This window comes from Scyliorhinus torazame, chromosome 3 (genome assembly GCF_047496885.1).
Source record: "Scyliorhinus torazame isolate Kashiwa2021f chromosome 3, sScyTor2.1, whole genome shotgun sequence".
NCBI classification, from domain to species: Eukaryota; Metazoa; Chordata; class Chondrichthyes; order Carcharhiniformes; family Scyliorhinidae; genus Scyliorhinus; species Scyliorhinus torazame.
Window position 1 is genome coordinate 82,517,068 of NC_092709.1, and position 20,447 is coordinate 82,537,514.

At 42.8% G+C, this 20,447-nt stretch overlaps 1 protein-coding gene across 1 annotated transcript in view; it reads left to right on the forward strand.

Annotated features, from left to right (window-relative positions):
• Positions 1–20,447, forward strand: part of cpz (carboxypeptidase Z) — an 86,982-nt gene that overhangs the window by 32,754 nt on the left and 33,781 nt on the right. The window contains exons 2-4 of the mRNA XM_072495919.1: positions 2,497–2,526; positions 4,947–5,321; positions 19,118–19,321. Of these exons, the coding sequence (XP_072352020.1) occupies positions 2,497–2,526; positions 4,947–5,321; positions 19,118–19,321 (609 nt within the window). The remainder of the gene's footprint in view (positions 1–2,496; positions 2,527–4,946; positions 5,322–19,117; positions 19,322–20,447) is intronic.

Here is a 20,447-nt window from a genome sequence, read left to right on the forward strand (position 1 = left end):
CAGAACAGCAATCCTAATCTACCAGTGACATAAAGCATATCGTGCTAGACAAGTGAATTAATTCACTGTTACGAAAACCTACCCCCAATGATTCAAAGTCCATTTTGCACCTGAAATTATGAATTATCAAATAGTTTCAGTAGAACAAATTTAATACTAAAACCTGAATGATCAGATCATTTGAATTAGTAGCTTTGAATTTGCATTTTGAGGAGTGGATTGGTTTTCAGTGCTACATGCTATAGATAATTTATTGTGTTTAATGCTGGTGCATTTTAAATCCCAAATGAGGGTTATGACATGTGGATATGGATTAATGCTGAACGATTAGTTCATATTTTCTGAAAAATTAATTGAACGGTGATTGTTAATATTGAAGATTAAAGTAAGTCACAAGGAGTAGGCTTGTCTCATCCAAGGAAAGCTTAGCTGTGTTATTTTATCTGGCACGATTTCTTAATCAATTGATCTACTAAGCACTGTCATACCTGATTAAAAACATCTCAGACTTGGAACAACAAATCAAAATCTGTTTCTTCAAACCTTCTTGTGGTTTTGGAAATAACCTGAGCCATTTTTACAACCAGCATATCTCTTCGAGGTGACAGTCATCAGTTGCTTCTAACTCTATAATGTGAGTTCAGTTAATGCTTTTCCTAGCTTGAGTACGTCACCGACTGATATCAAATTGCACTTTCCAGGCCTCTCTATCGTTATTGCATTGCCAATGTTATTAAAACAGTCCACGATGTGACAAAGGAAGACATAAAATGCTAAAATGGTTAGTATTTTGGGTTAATCAGGCCCGACGACGAATATTTGCGACAAAGTTGGAGTATTTTAAAAACATATTATTTGGATGAAAGGAGAGGCAATTAGCGTGTAAAATATAAGAAAAATAATTCCCTGCGTTTCCTTTTTCCTTCAAAAACCGCAAGACACAGAATTGGTAAAAGAGAATCACAGTTACAATCACCCACTGAACAAAACAGAAATTACATTAGCAGAAATTGTTACCGAGGGAATGCGAGCAGAATCACTCTGAAAACTAGTGCAAACAAAGCTTAGGACAGATGAAAATAATGTCAAACTGTTATCTTTGGCCGCTTGCCAATTTTATACAGAAAGGTTCTTTCTAAATGTCAAAAAGTATCATCACTGTTAGTAATTAAAGTCACACATGTGCATACCTTTGACAAATACTGCCATTGGAGGGGGGTCACCAATATAGTCTTATTTACAGAACAGAGGATCTGGGGAGTGGGCAGGAAAGTGGGGCAGGTGATCAGCCATGATTTTATTGAACGGTAGAGCAGGCTCAAGGGGCCATGTGGTCTACTCCTGCGCCTATTTCCTATGTTCTTACCTGCATCCATTTGGTCTTCTTCAGAAATAAGACCTTCCGAGTCTCTTAGGTAATCATTGTGTCTTTTCCCAACAAACTTCATATCAGATTGTACCTTAGGTTATTGTAATGGAATCTCTGCACCCCAGTGGGCCTGTAAAAGAATCTCAGGTTCAAGATCATCATATTTCCTTTTTTGTTCACTGACTAGCTCTTCATCTCTGTCGCTCCGTGCCATGCAGCCTGGTTATAATGATTAATATGAACAGCCTCCAGTGTCCACCATAACTGAACAATGACTAAATTAGAAGGTTACAATCCCATAATGCCATGAAGGTCGGCTGTTAGCTGAAACTCAAACTGAGCTCTGACAATTTACACGGCAGATCAATATTCAGCTAATGCTGCTGAACCTGCTAACGGAGCACAGAGATAGAACCATTTCCGAATGTGTTAGAACTACACAACAGCTCCATCAGCATTTGTAAAAAGAAAAGACAGGCTTATGTTTTGAGCGCAGATCATAACAACTGGGAACTGAAGGGTAAAGGAACTTCTTAATCAAACTCAATCACATGAGGGAGGAAAATAGTTCAAAATATATGCAGACATGCTGAGGCTGTCACAGAGAGGAGTTCGCAGTTTGAGCGATCTGCAGGCAGGTTTTGAAAAAGTCGGAAAGTGGTGAAAACTTATGGAGGCTGCAGGAAGATCAACTCAAGAAGGCATGAACAGAACAAAAGGGCATGAAAAAAGCTGGCTGATGTATAAAAGGGCGGGGCAAGGAAAATAAATGAAAGGATTTGTAAGTAATAGGAAAGAAAGTGGGTCAAAAGAGATTTTAAAAATGGGCATGTGAAATATAAACCTGATACAATCAGTAGACCCACCAGCATTCGCTTCGAGCAGCCCTGTGCAACTATCATTGATACTCGCAAGAAGATGCATCTTATAAGTAGCGACAACGCACTAAAATATGTTTCAAATGTCTGCTTTGACTTCAGTTGACAGTGAAAAACTGATCAGATTGATTCAGCCGCCCGTTCTATACCTCTCTCAATTTGTATTCCCATTGACTTCAAATGGCCCTTGTTCATTTCTGGCACTGGTACTGTTCTTTTTCACTGAATACTATACCTTTTTTCTTTCAGGGCGATGTCAGGTTGAAGCTGCAGAGACAGGTAAGGATCAATTTCTTTTAGTTTCCCTGTACCTCTGTCAACAATTTTGGAAGATTATGCAAGTCATGATCCCGTTGAAGCTCGTTGAACCAAATTCACTCAAAGGCTCGGCAGAAATGTCAGTTTATGTACAAATACTGGCGATTGAAGTTTCTTAATTGTCATCTCATTCAGCAATATGATTATCATTGTATAAAGTGGGCTGGTAAAAATAAATTATTCATCCATTCACATCAGTAATGCTGGCCAGTTATTTTATTTCCATACTGATGTTTTTCATTACCTTGTAATATTTTGCATATTGGTGGTGTAATATCGATTTGCACTGAGGGAGAGAAATTCATTCATGTTCTAGCAGCCCTGGGCAGATACACCTCGATTTCTCACGGACAGGCAGTGCAGCGAGGTCATCACAGGAGCTGTACTGCCTGGCACTGGGAAATTGAGGTGAGTCTCCATAGTGCCACTGGTTACACAGGAAATTTCTCTCCCAGAGTCTACAGCAATGCCCAATTCACCCGAACTGGCGTATGCTAATGTTTTTACTTTACACAAACTCACTCCCACTCCTCTATATCAAATCATTTAAATATACCCTTCTATTCCTTTCTCCCTTATATACTTTTCACACATACCGTTAAATATATCCATATGATTCATCTACTCCTTCTGATAGACGTTCCACATCCTTACTGCTCTTTGAGTAAAGACGCCTCTCCTGAATTCCCTATTGGATTTGTCTTGTTAAGCCTGTTAAGCCCATCCATTATCTTAAAAACCTACAACAGATCATTCCTTAGCCTTCTTTTTTCCAGAAAAATTAGCCCCAGCCTGTCACTATTTCCTGATACTTATAACTCTCACACGTGTTTTCACCTAACTTTGTGCTGGTTTAATTCATAAACTGAGAAATTAGTTTGATTTCAATTGGCATGACAACGCAGTTGAAATATTTTCGATCAATTTCACTCTTATTTTCCAGACTTGGAAATAAAGTAATGAGATATTAAATAATAATTATAAAATGAGCCTCTTGCCCTCAGCCTGGATTCTCCAACTGTATTAAAACTCCAACAGTCCCGCCACTCAGTCAAGTGGCTGCAGAGAAGAAAATTTATCCTTTGTCGGAACACACCAGAAATAATGCAGCAGACCCTCAATACTTAGCTTGATCAATTCAAAGAAACCATTCAAAATCAAACCGCAAGTTGCTTATTAAAAATGTTATTGATTACTTTATCAATGGGAACATTCAAAAATGTTCTTTCAACTCCCAAGTTCACACAATTTAATTAAATTATGGTACAAAGTACTTGATTTGAAGATACACAATACATTTTGTTGTATTAAAACAGGCTGTTATGATGTGGATTATAGCCAAACATCATATTGCATTGTAAAAATATCACTGCAATGGTTGTGCATGATGTCACCATGATATAAGATATAAGCTGAGCTGGTTGTTCTTTTCAGCAATGCAGACAATTCTGCTGCAAACACTAAAAAAGTGGAAATAATGGCTCTGATTTTGTGGTCAGCAGTGAAGCAATAGCGCTCACAGCTGATGCCAGATAAAGCTGTCCACAATGACCTAGTGACACTTGTTGCTTGGAATTCCCTGTTCCCAGCATAAATTGGAATATGGTAAAAAGTAAGGAGCATCTCTAAGCCTCCAGCCAATCACATCAAAGAATTCTCACTGACAGAAAACCAGGTGGTAAATGCAATGATTACCCTTCACCTCTCAGAAATTTTACAGAACATATAATAAAGACTAAAATAAACACAATAGAAACTGAAATATTCAAAAAAATGTATAAAAAATAGCATTTTTAACATAATTTTAAAAATTGACATTGCACAAATATAAAAATTGTTTACCATGAGAAAATAATTTTTTCAACAGTAGTTGTGATCTAATAGGCCATTACAAACTGAGTTTTACCTCATTAACAAGTTGTAACCTTTTTAGGAGAGGTGGGCTTACAACAATATTAAAGCATAAAACTGGGGAGTTCTTGCCAGTTCAGTGATTTTTAAAAGAATGCCACCAGCAGTGACTTCAGCAGCACACACTGTGGGGGAATAGGACCTCTGGATTCCAACGATTCACTGCACATGTGTGAATACCGTAGGTTTCTGGGTCAGTTTCACTCGGTAATGCTGGCAGTATTACGAACATTACTTACCCAAAATCCAGGCCATCTAAAGCTCAACCATACAAATCTTAGACCTGGCAGTATCTGATAAAATCAAACAAAGTGAAATTTATTTTCGTTTCTGTTTTTTGTGACCTGTACTCATCCCTAATGTGCGCACTTTTAGAAAAAGGATCTGATCAACCCGTTACCATAACTGATCCCAGAGCATGGCAATCAACAGCTAATTTCACTAACTTGTTCTATTTTATGTTTCTGCAGCACAGTGTTCGAATAATTATCTAAGTTACTGCTCTGGTATGTCTTACTCAAAGATTATGTTCCCTAACTTGATTGGTCAAATATCGAGAGAAGAAGCTGAGATAAGTGCTGAGTATGTTCTTATCAGCGTCCTGGACAACCTGCTGAATGGAGAATGTAACACTGATCTCAAGTTGCTGGGCTGTTCCATCATTGCTCCACGTTGTGAAAACAATATGGTTCTGAAGCCTTGTCGGTATGCTTGTGAGGCACTGAAAAGAGACTGTCAGCATTCATTTGAACTGATTCAAATGGCATGGCCATATTTCACGGACTGCGATCGGTTTTTCGTCAGTGAAGAAGAGGGTTGTTATGACCCAACAGGAAAATACAGAGGTAGGTAACTAACTTTGTTTGAGACTGGACATCACACTGTGAAACCTAGTCTGTATATTTTCAGTAAGAAGCTATAATTAACTGAAAGAGTGTTCTTCCTATCGCATCGAGACAGATTCTGTTCCCAACACAACACTTTGCAAAGTTGAAAAAAAATTAAACTCACACCACCCAAAGAATCAATGGTAACTGCCCTGTAGAGTTGGACCCTACATCTAACCTGGTACTGACAGGATCGCATTGGATGTCCAGCTTACACACTCCTCACTTTTACTTTTTAGTGAAGATTGGATTAGGTTAAAATAACCTCAAAGAAGAGATCAAATCCATATTTAATCCCTCTCTTCCTGATTTAGCAGATCTCATCTAGGTGATTGGGGAGGTGTGGGGGCAATCTCTGAACCCATGGGCTAGAGCGAGGAACAGAAATAGCCAGCATTACTGGTCTGCTCCATTACCCAGTGTCTCAAGCTGGAAATATTTAGTGAATGGGATATCCCACACACCATCGGTCTGACAGACTGGGCTGAATTATTCCATTTTAGGAGAAATCCCACCGGCAGGCCTGAAAAGAGGAACCAACCTGAAACTCTGTTAATCAGTGGCTGCTGGGGATGCCGTTTAATAGAGAGTGGCAGCCCACCCCCTTGAGCTGCAGACCCAATCAGAGGGCTGGCAACTCATTAAAACTCAGCAGGGCCAGTGCTAAGACTCCAGTTCCTGGATGCAGGCTCCTCAATGGTGAGGCATCCTCAAAGAGTAAGTGGATTTCGGGGTGCACGCCAAAGCCAGGAATACAAGCCCTAGGCATCGTGGTTGTGTGGGATTTGGGGGTGGGGGGGGAGAGGGTGCTGTTTCCTTGTTGTGCATTGACTGTCGTGTTTTCTTAGTGGAGGCCGATTTCACTGGGAAGGCCCTTCTGTTGGCCATGTAGTAGAGAGTTCCCCCTCCAGGGCCCTGCTGGAGGGCCCCCAGGATTTGCCTGGTGGTTGCCCCATCTGGTGGTGGACCTTCTCAATGTGGGCAAAATACCCAGAGGATAGAAAGGTGGCACATAATTGGACAATTAAGTGATTTAATTGGTCAGCCAGTGGGTTGTTGCACTGCAAATGTTATTGCTGCTAATAACAGGCATGGCAGGAGAGAAGTTGTATTGTCACTGAACAGAAATCCAGATACCCAGGGTAATGATCTGTGGACCCGGGTTCGAATCCCACCAGCTGGAGGAATTTAAACTCAATAAAATATCTGGAACTAAAAGTCTAATAAAAAACCAGTAGGTTCACGAATGCCCTTTGGGAAGGAAATCTGCCATCCTCTCCTGGTCTGGCCTACATGTGGCTCACACAGAAATGTGATTGATTCTTAAATGCCCTTTGAAATGGCCTAATAAGCCACTCAGTTGTATTGGATGGACCACTACCTGACATCAACCCAGAAACCGGAAATCACAACGGCAACCCCAACCCAGTCAACCCTGCAAAGTCCTCCTTACTAACATCTGGGGGCTTGCGCCAAAGTTGGGAGAGCTGTCTCACAGACTAGTCAACAGCCTGACATAGTCAGACTGACAGAATCATACCATACAGACCATGTCCCAGACACCACTATCAACATTCCTGGGTATGTCCTATCTCACCTGCAAGACAGACCCAGCAGAGGTGGTGGCACAGTGGTATACAGTAGGGAGGGGTTTGCCCTTGGAGTTCTCAACATCGATTCTGGACCCCATGAAGTCTCATGGCTTCAGGTTAAAATGGGCAAGGAAACCACTGGCTGATTACCACATACCATCCAGCATCAGCTGATGAATCAGTACTCCACCTGGGGGAAGCACTGAGGGTGGCAAGGGCGCAGAATATAATCTGGGTGGGGGACTTAACATCCATCACCAAGAGTGCTCGGTCGTGCCACCACAGACGGAGCTGGCCGGGTTCTAAAGGACATAGCTGCTAGACTGGGATTGCAGCAGGTTGTGAGGGAAACAAGAGGGAAAAATATACTTGATCTCATCCTCACCAACCTGCGTGCTGCAGATGCATCTGTCCATGACAGCATCGGCAGAAGTGACCACCACACAGTCCTTGTGGAAACAAAGTGCCGTCTTCACATTGAGGATACCCTCCATCATGTGCTAAATGGGATAGACTTCGAACAGATCTAGCAACTCAAGACTGGGCATCCATGAGGTGCTGTGGGCCATCAACAGCAGCAAAATTGTACTCAACCACAATCTGCAACCTCATGGACTGGCATATCCCCCACTCTACCATTGCCACCAAGGCAGGGGATCAACCCCGGTTCAATGAAGAGTGCAGGAGAACATGCCAGGATCAACACAGGACATACCTAAAAATAAGGTGTCGACCTGGTGAAGCTATAATACAGGACTACATGAGTGCCGAACAGCCTATAAGCAGCAAGTAATAGACAGAGCTAAGTGATTCCACAACAAACGCATCAGATCTAAGCTCTGCAGACCTGCCATATCCAGCCGTGAATGGTGGTGGATGATTAAACAATTCATTGGAGGAAGAGGCTCCACAAATATCCCCATCCTCAATGATGGAGTAACCCAGCACATATAAGAGCAAAAATCAAGGCTGAAGCATTCGTAAAAATCTTCAGCCAGAAGTGGATAATCCATCTTGGTCTCCTGCAGAAGTCCCCAGCATCACAGATGTCAGTCTTCAGCCAATACGATTCACTGCATATGATGTCAAAAAATGGCTGAAGGCACTGGATACTGCAAAGGCTATGGGCCCTACCAATATCCTAGCAATAGTACCGAAGACTTGTCACACCCCTAGTCATGCTGTTCCAGGACAACTACAACACTGGCATCTACCCGGCAATGTGGAAAGTTGCCCAGGTGTGTCCTGTACACACAAAACAGGACAAATCCAACCCAGCCTATTACTGCCCTATCAATCTACTCTCCATCATCAGCAAAGTGATGCAAAGAGTCATCAACAGTACTATCAAGTGACACTTATTCAGCAATAACCTGCTCACGGACACTCAGTTTGGGTTACACCAGGGTCATTCAGCTCCTGACCTCATTACAGCCTTGGTTCAATCATGGACAAAAGAGTTGAATGTCAGAGGTGAGATGAGAGTGACTGCCCTTGACTTCAAGGCAGCATTTGACCGAGTATGGCAGCAAGGAGCCCTAGCTAAACTGGAGTCAATGGGAATCGGGAAAATTGTCCATTGGCTGGCGTCATACGCTGCACAACGGAAGATGGTTGAGGTTGTTGGAGGTCAATCATCTCCGCTCCAGGACATCACAGGAGTTCATCAGGGCAGTGTCCTAGACCCAACCATCTTCAGCTACTTTATCGATGGCCTCCCTCCCTCATAGATCAGAAGTGGGGATGTTCGCAGATGTCTGCACAATGTTTAGCACCATTTGCGACTCCTCAGATAATGAAGCAGTCCATATCCAAATGCAGCAAGACCTGGACAATATCCAGTCTTGGGCTGACAAGTGGCAAGTTACATTCGTGCCACACAAGTGCCAGACAATGACCATCTCCTACAAGAGATTATCTAACCATCACCCCTTGACATTCAATGGCATTACCATCACTGAATCCCCCACAGGCAACATCCTGGGGGGTTACCATTGATCAGAAACTGAACTGGATTAGCCACATTAGTACTGTGGCTACTAGAGTAGATCAAAAGCTAGGAATCCTACGGCACGTAACTCATCTCCTGACCCCCCATCAACAAGGCACAAGTCAGGAGTGCAATAGAATATGCTCCACAGGCCTGAATGAGTGCAGCTCCAACAAGCTCGACACCATCCAGGACAAAGCATCCCGCTTGATTGCTCCTCCTTCCACAAACCCCTTCCCCTGCACCTTCATGGATGGAATGATCTGTCTGAACTGTACGCAGAACAATACTTTTCACTGTACCTCAGTATACGTGACAATAAACCCAAATCCAAATATTCAGTCCCTCCGCCACCAACGAATAGTGTCAGCTGTGTGTGCCATCTACATGACGCAGTGCAGGACCTCGCCAAGGTTCCTTAGGCAGCACCTTCAACACTCACAACCACTACCATCTAGAAGGACAAGATCAGCAGATACCTGAGAACCCCACCACTGGAGGTTCCGCTCCAAGACATTAACCTTCTGGCTTGGAACTATATCACCGTTCCTTCACTGTGTCAAAATCCTCAAACTCCCTCCCTAACAGCACTGTGGGTGTACCTACACCTCGGGGATTGCAGCGGTTCAAGAAGCTGACTCATCACCGCCATCTGAAGGGCAACTAGGGATGGGCAATAAATGCTGGCCTAACCAGCGACGCTTCCCATAGATTTTTTTTTAAATACCATGATGACGGGAAGATGTCAAGCTCCCTTTCTGACACCTTTCCTGCCAGATTGGCAACACACCCTGTTCCCAGCCCACCATTCCAAATTCCCAATCTGTGTTGGATACTCTCTCAGATTCCGGCCCTGAAATTCCAGCATGGGAATCGGAAAGCATGATCAACCCAGACCCATTGTTTCCATTGTAGGCATTTTGTGTTGCCTGCTCATTTATGTGATTGCAGTGTGCAGCCAGCACTTAATGTGTTGTTGAATGGCTGCACACCTGAGTAAGGGCTACAGCATTGTAAGAGGTTAGAACCAGTTCAAGCAAGTTGAATGAAAATGAAAATCGCTTATTGTCACAAGTAGGCTTCAAATGAAGTTACTGTGAAAAGCCCCTAGTCGCCACATTCTGGCGCCTGATCGGGGAGGCTGGTACGGGAAGTTGCAGACTTAAAGCCAACCTGCACCTAAATGGGAGGTGCAAGCAATTTCACTGGAGAAGATGTTGGGAGTGACTGTGGAAGAGTGTCTGATGATCAAGGAGAGTGACTCTGGTACCTCAGGGCACAGAGTGTGCTTCAATGTTCTGTGTCACAACACCTGGAGGATCTAATGCAGGAGTTGGACACGAGAGATCTCTATCCAAATGGGAATACGGTTCTCCAACCACACCCTGTAAAGACAGTGGGAAAAAATAGCTGCTGTGGTCAATGCCGAAGTTGAACCTGGAAGACCTAGATGCAGTGCAAGAAGTTGAATAACCTCACACAAGTGACCAAAGTTGGTCAACAGGACTGGAAGGGACAAATCCAAGGATGCTGAGCAAAGTAAGGGTGGGAATTGCGGAGACTCTCGTCATAATCGTCCAGCCCTCATTAGATACAGGGATTGTGCCAGAGGATTGGAGGATTGCAAATATTACACACTTGTTCACATAAGAGTGCAAGGATAATCACAACAACTATGGCTAGCCATTTTAAACTTAGTGGTGGGCAAGCTTTTAGAAATGACCATTTGGCACAAAATACATGAGGGTAACTTGGACAAATGTGAATTAATCAAGGAATGCCAGCACAGATTTGTTAATGTTTAACCAAATTGAGTTTCCGAAGAGGGAACCGAGAAGGTTGATGTGGCTGATGATGTTAATTTGTTGTACCTCAACTTGAAAAAGTGCCACTCAACAGGCTTGTCAGCAAAGTCAAAGCTCATGGAGTAAAATAGACCGTAGCAGCATGGATATGATGCTGCACGTAACAGGAAAGAACGAGTAGTGGAGAATGATTGTTTCTCGGACTGGAGAATGGTATATGGTGGTGTTCTCCAGGGTTTAGTGTTAGGATCACTGCTTTTCTTGATACGTATTCATGGCCTAGACTTGTGTGTAAAGGGCACAATTTCAAAATTTGTGGATGATGCAGAACTTGGAATCATTGTGAAATGTAAGGAGGATAGTAGTAAATTTCAAAAGGACACTGACTGGGTGGAATGAGCAGACACATGGCAGTTGCAATATAATGCAGAAAAGTACAAAGTGATGCATTTTGGTAGGAAGAATGAGGAGAGACAATTTAAAATAAAGGCAGCTGGATTCTCTGTCGATGGGATCCTCTGCTTCACTGGCAGAGCACTCACGCCCGTGGATTTCCCGTTGGCGTAGGGGTGCCCACAATGGGAAACCCCTTTGATCAGCTGCCTGAACGGAGAATCCCGCTGGGGGCGGGGGGGGGGGGGGGGGGCGCAAATGGGTGCTGCGGGAGTGAGAATTCCGCCCAGAGTGTATAATGGGTTTATTTGTGCTTAAATCTCTTGAGGTGACAGAGCAAGTTGCAAAAGAACAGAGAAACCTGATTCAAAGTGATTGCCAAAATAAGCAATGGCAGCATGAGGAAAAATGTTTTTAACAGTCAGTAGGATCTGGAATGCACCGCTGGAGAATGTGGCACAAGCAATTTCGGTTGAGGCAAAAGAGATTTGGATCATTATCTGAAGAGAACAAATTTGCCAGGATGCAGGGAAAAGGCGGGGAGTGGGTCGAGTTGAATTACTCCCGCAATCAACCAGCAAGGACACGATGGATCAAATGACCTTGTTGGGTGCTGCGATTATTCTATTATTTCATAGATGCATATTCAGAGGCCCTTACCCACCAGCTGCTCCACTAGCCTCACACACTGCTTTATGCACCACACCCCCATCACTCATCCGCCAACAATCTCTATCAATGACAACTCATATTCTCATATGTTCACGATTTAGCACTGCTGCAAATCTCACAGCAGTGGACATTCAGCCAGGTATTCAACTGTGAGAACCATAACACCCAAACAAATGTCACCATATTCACAGACACAATTCCCCCACCCTCTGTTGCAGGACAGGATGCTGCACAACAAAAGGCAGCAACTTCTGACTGATGGAAGCAGGTACGACTGCATTTCATTATTCCAATGGAGGAGAGAGTGCTCATTTCTGCAGCAATGATGGAGACTGTGGATAGCAGAGAGGCTGAAAGTAAAGATGACACTATCTCATATCTGATCCTGCTTCCCAAATCCCACTTCCACCCTCATTCCATAATCTCCTGGTTTACAAGCTGCAGATGTTCTTACTCCCCAACTCTTCCCTCAACAACAAACATATCATTGTGCCTTTCTCCTTCCAGGTAGAGGTGGAAGAGGAAGGGCTGAGGAGCAGAAAGACAAATGATAAAAGCTATAGATAATGGAATAAACGGGACAGTAGCAAAATTAATACAAAATTGGCCGAATAATAGGAAGCAGAGAGTAATGGTTAATGAATATTTTCGGGCTGGAGCAAGTTTTGTAGTGGTGTTCCCCAGGGGTCATTATTGGGACCCTTGCTTTTCCTAATATATGTATTAATGATCTAGATCTTGGTGTGCAGAGGATATCTTCAAAGTTTGCAGATGACGCAAAACCTAGGAGCATTGTAAACTGTGAAGAGAACCGTGTAGAACTTCGAAAGGACATAGACAAGTTGATGGAATGAGCAGATAGGTGGCAGATGAAGTTCAATGTGGAAAAGTGTGAGGTGATACATCAGGAGAACATGGAGAGTCAATGTAAAATAAGGGGTAAAATTCTTAAGGAGGTGCAGGAGCAGAGGGTCCTGGGTGTATGTGTGCACAGGCCATTGAAGGTGGCAAGACAGATGGAGAGAGCAACTAATAAGGCATATAGTATTCTGGGATTTATTAACAGGGACATAGAGTATAAGTGCAAAGAGGTTATGCTGAATTTACACAAGACACTAGTTAGGCCTCAGCTGGAATATTGTGTGCATTTTTGGGCACCGCACCATAGGAATGTGAATGCATTGGAGAGAGTAAAGAACAGGTTTACAAGACTGGTTCCAGGATGAGAAATGTCAGTTATGGGGATAGATTGGAGAGGTTGGGACTTGGAGAGACGAACGCTGAGAGGAGATTTGATAGAGATTTTCAAAATCATAAGGGGGCTGGACAGAGTTGGTAGGGAGAAACTGTTCCTGTTCGTAAAAGGATGAAGAATGAGGCGGCACAGATTTAAGGTGATTTGCAAAAGAGGCAAATGTGATGAGAGAAAAAAACGTTTTCACCCAACTAGTGGTTTGCTTCGAGAATGCAATGCCCCGGAAGTGTCATGGGGGCAGGTTCAACTCAGGAATTCAAAGGGCATTAGCTGATGACTTGAACAGAAACAATGTGCAGGGTTACGGGGAAAAGGCAGGGGAAACGGCACTGTGTCTTATGGTCATTCACCCCTGCCATTCAACCAATGAGTCAGGCTTTCTGCAGCCAGAACTGCTCGAGGTTGTCCTGTCAGACATCCACAGTCTGCTCCACTGAAAGACAGCCACTGGCGCAGCACTGAGTAGGAACACTCGGCCAGACAAAGGCACAGGAACATGGGCACTTTGGGGATGTACAAGGATGAATGGTTGACTTTTGGAAGAAATATTGGATGCAACATTGCTGAAGTTGTTTTGAATTGGCTTCTGTTTCAGCATTCTAACCAAGAGAACACAATGATATTCAGTAACAGAGGTGAGGGATTGATAGCCTTGTATTCACTGACAATGTAATTGGATGAGAGAAACAAGGATGGCCCATCTGGAAAAGGGCAGAGTTGTTCTATCCCTCCAACTCATTTGCCTGCTGTATGTCTCGCTGTGCCCTCATAATGGTGGCATTGTGCAGGATGCAGAAATCATGTCGAATACTGTGACATGTTTTGCCGAGTACTGGAGGGCTCCTCCAAAGTGGTTCAGGCAACTGAAGCATTGCCAAAGTATTCCAGTGTTCTGCTCACCGACATTTTGTGTGGCAATATAGTTCCAGTTATGTGTTTGCTGTCCATATGTCCTTGGGTTGGACACCGGAGTCAGAAGCCGGATGGTCAGTGAATAGTCCTTGTCAGCCAGTCAGCAGCCTCTGGGTTTTCCATTGTGATTCAAATGCTCATGAGCCAGTGCAGGGGCACTGAATAAATATATCATGGCAGCTGGCATAATACTGGGCATTTACCTGCTTGATGTTTTAAGCAGCTGCCCATTCAGGGAGTGGAACTTCTTGAACTTGTGGCACATCTCTGAATTTACATGTGTTGCCTACCAAATGCCATGTATAGAGTCTGTGACAGCCTGCGCAATGGGAAAGCTCACTACCCTGGTGAAACCATGTGATCATTCATCCATGTCTCTGCATACAGAATGTCAGGGTACATCAGTGGTTGGCGATCAGCGAGATGCTACGTGTTCGGACCTGGAATAAGCCCGATGCAAAGAGATTCATGGCTATGGTTAGCTTTATAGGTAATGACATTGCCGTCCTCTCCCTTATCTAATGTCGCAGGTCTGCAACAGGTGGAAGATTTCAATATGTGCCTCCTTAGTGAACCGGCTTTGTGCATACATGGGTGCTTGGGGTTCAGAGAGGAGAATTGCTCCCTCTAGCCCCTGGGCCGCCTGCTGAGAGCTCCATCCACACCCACCCCATCCCCCCCTCAGAGTCTCCTACTCAATCTCTCCTCAAAGGACAATCCCGCCACCCCTTATATCAGTCTGGTGAACTTTTGTTGCACTCCCTCGATGCCAAGTATAAGTAAGAAGACCAAAACTGTATATGATACTCCACATACATCTCACCAAGGCTCAATACAATTGCAGCAAGGCTTCTTTATTCCTGTCCTCAAATACTCTTGCAATAAAGGCCAAAATTCCATTTGCCTTCCTAATTGCTTGCTGAACCTGCACGTTAGCTTTCAATTACTTATAAACAAGAACACCAGGTTCTTCTGGACACCAACACTTCCCAATCTCTCCCCATATAAGTAATACTGTGCATTTCTGTTTTTCCTACCAAAGTTCTTGTCCACTCACTTAGTCTGTCTAAATTCCCTTGATGACTCTTTGTATCCTCCTCACAACTTACATTCCCACCTAGTTCTGTGTCATCAGCAAGCTTGAAAGTATTACATTTAGTCCTCAAATCCAAATTACTGATATAGATCATGACTAGCTGGGGCCCACGCAGTACCCCACTAGTAAGAGCCTGCCAACTTGAGAATGACCTGTTTATTCCTACTCGCTGCTTCCTGTCCAGTAACCAATTCTCAATCCATGCCATTATTACCCCTAAAGCCATGTGCACTAATTTTACTTGCTAAATTCCTGTGTGAACCTTATCAAAAGCCTTCTGAAAATCCAAATAAACCACATCTACTGTTTCCTCTTATCTATTCTGCCAGTTACATCTTTAAAGAACACTAACAAGAACTCCCTTTTAAATCCATGATGACTTTTGTGGGGTTACAGGGATGGGTCGGGTGCGTGGGTCTGGGAAGTGTGCTTTATCAGAAGGTTGATGTCAATTCGATGGGCCGAATGGCCTCCTTCTGCACTGTAGCGATTCTATGATTTTATGATTCTTCCTAATTCTACCATGATTTTCCGGGTGTCCAGTTATTGCACTCTTTGTGATAGATTCTCCCAATTTCCCTACTACCATTGCCAAGCTAATAGATTTGTCGGTTGCTATTTTCTCTCTTCCCTCCTTTCTTAAATAGAGGGGTTACATCTTCTACCTTCCAATTTAAAGGAACTGTTCCAAAATCTGTAGGATTTTGGAAGATGACCACCAACAAAATCACAATCTCTAGCCACCTCTTTCAACACTCTGGGATGTAGCTCATCAGTTCCAGGAGGTTTATCAACTTTTGGTCTGAAGTTAAAAACTCACCACTATTCTTATAATTCCCCCTATACCAAAAAGGGTCAATATCCTAAATGGTGAACAGGGATTCTCACTCCCTGACTCCTATGCAGGCTTAGGTGGGTGTTATTCAGGTCAAACTATATTTTCAAGTTATCCCCCGGTATAACCCATACCTTCACAGAAGAATTTTACCTACTTACCACTTAGTAGCATCGATATTCTGGGTCCTGCATTGCTAAGTAAGTAAAGTCGGCTTTGTAATAACCACTGTTTCAGGTTAAAGCTTTTAGGTTATTTTATTATATTTTTTCTTTTAAAAGATGCAATCACTGTCTTTACAGGAAAATAAAAAGATCTTGCTTCTGGATTCTCCTGGTTGGTTGAAGGGACCTTCAGGCCCACCTTGACAATCACTTTTCTTTAGCTTTTGGTCTTCCTCAGATGTATTCGCTGTTCTGCTCAGTTGCTATGCTCTATCTTTCCCATGTACCGAGCTGTGAGAGCTGGCTCTGCTGGCTGTCCCCTTTCTTCGGGTTTATATATTTTTCTAACAGTTATTAAGTTTTTATGACTTTATTGTAAAATAACTTTTATTTCACTTGGATTATAAAAGGTACCTTTAATCTAATTTTTTCTAACACGACTAAGTATTCATTTTGAGCATGACCTCATCTCATAGATCTCTGATTACATTGTTTCCTTTGTGATGTTCAAAAATGCTTTGATTTCAACGTGGTGTGACATTTGATTCCTGTCATTTCTATAGTTTTATTATTATCAAATTGTGTCCCCAGCTCATAATTTTGACTTTGATTTGGGTCTAATTTGTGTTCTCGTAGACACGTTGTCTCCAGCTTTCTTTAATTTACCTGATATCAGCAGAACTTCACACCTTTACATTTATCACCTAATTCAACTGAACCTCATCCATTCTTTTCCATCTGCTTACTTAACTTCAATGAAGGTGTGAAATATTGCCTTTAGCTTTATACTAAAGATTCAATTGGTGGTGAGTTTAAAAGACTTGCCTCACATTTAAACATTTGTCACTTAATTCAGCTGAACCTCATAAATTCTTTCCCATCTGCTTACCTAAATTCAAAAGGAGGTGCGAAACATTGCTGTTAGCTGTATACTAAAATTCACTGATTGTGTCTTGAAAGACCTGCTTATTTTGTTTGCAAAGCCTGCTTGACCAAGGCTATCTGCATTTTACAATCCTCTCCTGGCAGCTGCTGTTAACCCTTCGTGGGATTTTTCCCTACATTCTCTCATGTTTCTTAAATCAGGTATTACCAGACTTCCATGTTTCAAATTACATATCTTTCCATATTTTCAATTACAGGCCCCGTTAATTTCTCCAGTACTACCTTTTTATTAATTCCAATTTCTTTCAGTTCCTCATTCTCACCAATCCCTGGTTCTCTTGTATTCAAAGGAGGTGAAGCCAAACACAAGTATTTGTTTAGTTTCTCGGCCATTTCTGTATTCCCCATTATAAATTCTCCTATCTGTGCCTGCAGTGAGTGACCTTTGTCTTTGCTAATCTTTTCCTTTTTACATACCAATTGAAACTTTTGCAGTTTGTTTTTATGTTTCTTGCTAGTTTACTTTCATCTTCGATTTTCTTTTTCTTTATCAGTTTCTTGGTCATCTTTTGCTAAATTCTAAGATACTCCCATTCCTCAGGCTTACTACATTTTTTGGCAACTTTAGAAGCCTCTTCCTTTCATCGAATACAATCATTAACTTCACTTGTTAGCTACGGTTGGATCATCTTTCCTATTGGATTTTTGTGCCCAAAAGGAATGTAAACTTGTGTAAGCCCTGTATTAAATATTTAATTGGTGGCCATTGCCTGTCTACCATCTTTTAATATAATTTCCCACTTGTCGACAGCCAACTTGCTCTTCATATCTTCGTATTTTCCTTTGTTTAAATTTAAGAAACTAGTTTTGGATTGGACTACATCACTTTCAAACTTAATGTAAAATTCTATCATATAACGGTCACTCTTTCCTGGAGGCTCCTTTACAATGGGATTATTAATTAACTCTTTCTCACAGCCCAACACTAGATCTAAAATAATCTGTTCTCTAGTTCGTTCATCAACATACCATTCTAAAAAAAAAGTTGTTTACATGCCACGCCACTCCCTGTAGACTTCACCAGCTTTAAGTAGCAGCGAAAACCACTGAGTTTTACCCCCTCAGCAACAGCCAGTAGAAATCAGTCAACAACTAACCTGAAAGTGGTTGATGATCCCTTTATGTAACATTGATGAGGGGATGGTTGTTCAACTCATGTTCAACAGTGTGAGATTAAGAGGGGCATTAGCTGGAGCATTGAGGTCAAAATTGGCAATGCTAGAGCTAAATCAGCTTTACATACTGACACCATGAACTGTCCACTCCGCATAATTCTGCCCTACACTACGAGACTAATGACCTTAACAAAATGTTGCTTGGCATGGCTGGAACCAAAAGTGTACATGTAGCATTTTAGAGCCAAATTTGCACCCATAACTCCAAACATATCGGTGCTCCGCAACCAAATTTTCAAACCTTTTCGGCATAAGTCTCTTCTAATTAAGAGTTTCCTGTTACTGGCCAATATTGAATTAGATAGCAGTATGGTCCAGGGCTATTGCAATGATACTGCTTGTTATTTGAACTGGAAGGTGTATATTCGCACATTTGATCAATCTTCTGAAAGACAGATGTAAAACCAAGCCAACTGCAAATCCCCGAACCACTTCATTTCGTAACTTAAATTAAAAAAAGAAAATGCTGGAAATTGTAATTAGTCAGTATCTGTGGAAAGAGAAACAGAGTTCATGTTGCAGTTCACTGGCCTTTTAACAGAGCAACCTTTAAATAATTTTGTACACCGGAATTCTCCAGCCATTGCGATTCATCTTTCCCACCTGCAGTACACCCCCGCCCACAGGTTTCCCAGTGGCAGGGTGACTTCAATGGGGAATTCTGTTGACAAGAGGTGGAAGTATAGACTCCCACTGCCAGCGAATGGTGTGCCACCGAGAAACACGCGATTGGGGGACATGAGAATCCCTCCTTTAATTTGGAATAAACATAGTGCATTGAGGAATATCAGGCCGGGGAGGATTGTACACCTGTACAGCTTCATGATTGTTTATTTTTCCATTTAAAACTGGACATTTGCTTTGCTGAAATTACAAAGATACCAAACTTGGAATGTAAATAACAGTTTTTTTTTTGACAGATTCAGATATGCCGGTTGAGCCCGAAAAACCCTATACTGTTTTACAATTCAAATACCACAGTTATTTGGAAATGACAAAATTGCTGAAAGAAACTGCATCTGTGTGCGCATCTATCTCAACAATGTACACCATTGGCCGTAGTTTTGAAGGCAAACACCTTCATGTGATTGAATTTTCAAGTAATCCTGGGGAGCATGAATTGCGTAAGTAGCTCATTTATCCATTTTGCTCATTTCTTCTCTCACCCTTTCAATTTCAGTACCTTTTTGCTTCACACAGGGGAAATTTTAACCAAAGATGCATGGTGAGAAAGTGACAGGAATAGATGGGCTGCCAATTTTGCATCTGACGAGTTTTACTTTCTATTGACTTAGTTGGACATAAAATCCCTACAGTGCAGAAGGAGGCCATTCAGCCCATCGAGTCTGCACCGGCCCCCTGAAAGAGAACCTACCTATTCCCACATCCACAACCTAACCGCGTAACCCCACCTAAACTTTTGGACACTAAGGGGCAATTTTGCATAGCAAATCCACCCAGCCTGCACATGTTTGGACTGTGGAAGGAAACCGGAGCACCCGGAGGAAACCCACGCAGACACAGGGAGAATGGGTGACTGTGTGCAGTTTGCACAAAGTCGTAATTGAACCCGGGTCCCTGCACTGTGAGGCACAGTGCTAACCGCTGTGCACCGTACTTGAGTGTAAAGTATTTGGGAGGAACCTGGCAATGCCAATGGTGAAGATGCCTTGCTGATTTTAAAATGAGGTTGTCATTTGCATAGTTGTTCACTGACTCTCGTCTGGCACCTGGTCAAACTGACAGCAATGTGTATGGCAGTAGAAATGACTGGGAGGAGGCTGCAGCCAATCAGCCATAGGATAGTCCCCTGCAGCCAGTGGAAGGAAAGAGGACATTGCAGGAGATGTTCCAGCGAGATCAGAGAGGAGGCAAAGGTTGGGGGCGAAACATTGGGGAAGCAATCCTGCTGCTCCCGGTCCAGAAGGCGTTCCTCAACGTAGCATAACTTTAATGCTTACCTGAACCAGTCACCGCCCCTCCTCCCTCTGCCGTGAGTTCACTGCTGGTTAGCTGACAGTGCCTGACTCCTGCCTTTAAGTTGCGTGAGTTTAGATGCTAAATGGGCACCCGCCTGCTCTTCCAGGGAGCCTTGTTAAAGAGCTGATTCGGAGCTGAAAAATGTAAGTGGCCTAGAAGTCGACAATTTGGAGCCTTGGGGTCGAATGTTAAAATTTTAGCCCTTCCAATTCTCCCTGCTTGGGGGCTCAAAGTTGGGCTCATTCAGTCTGTAATTTTCCATGCAGTATT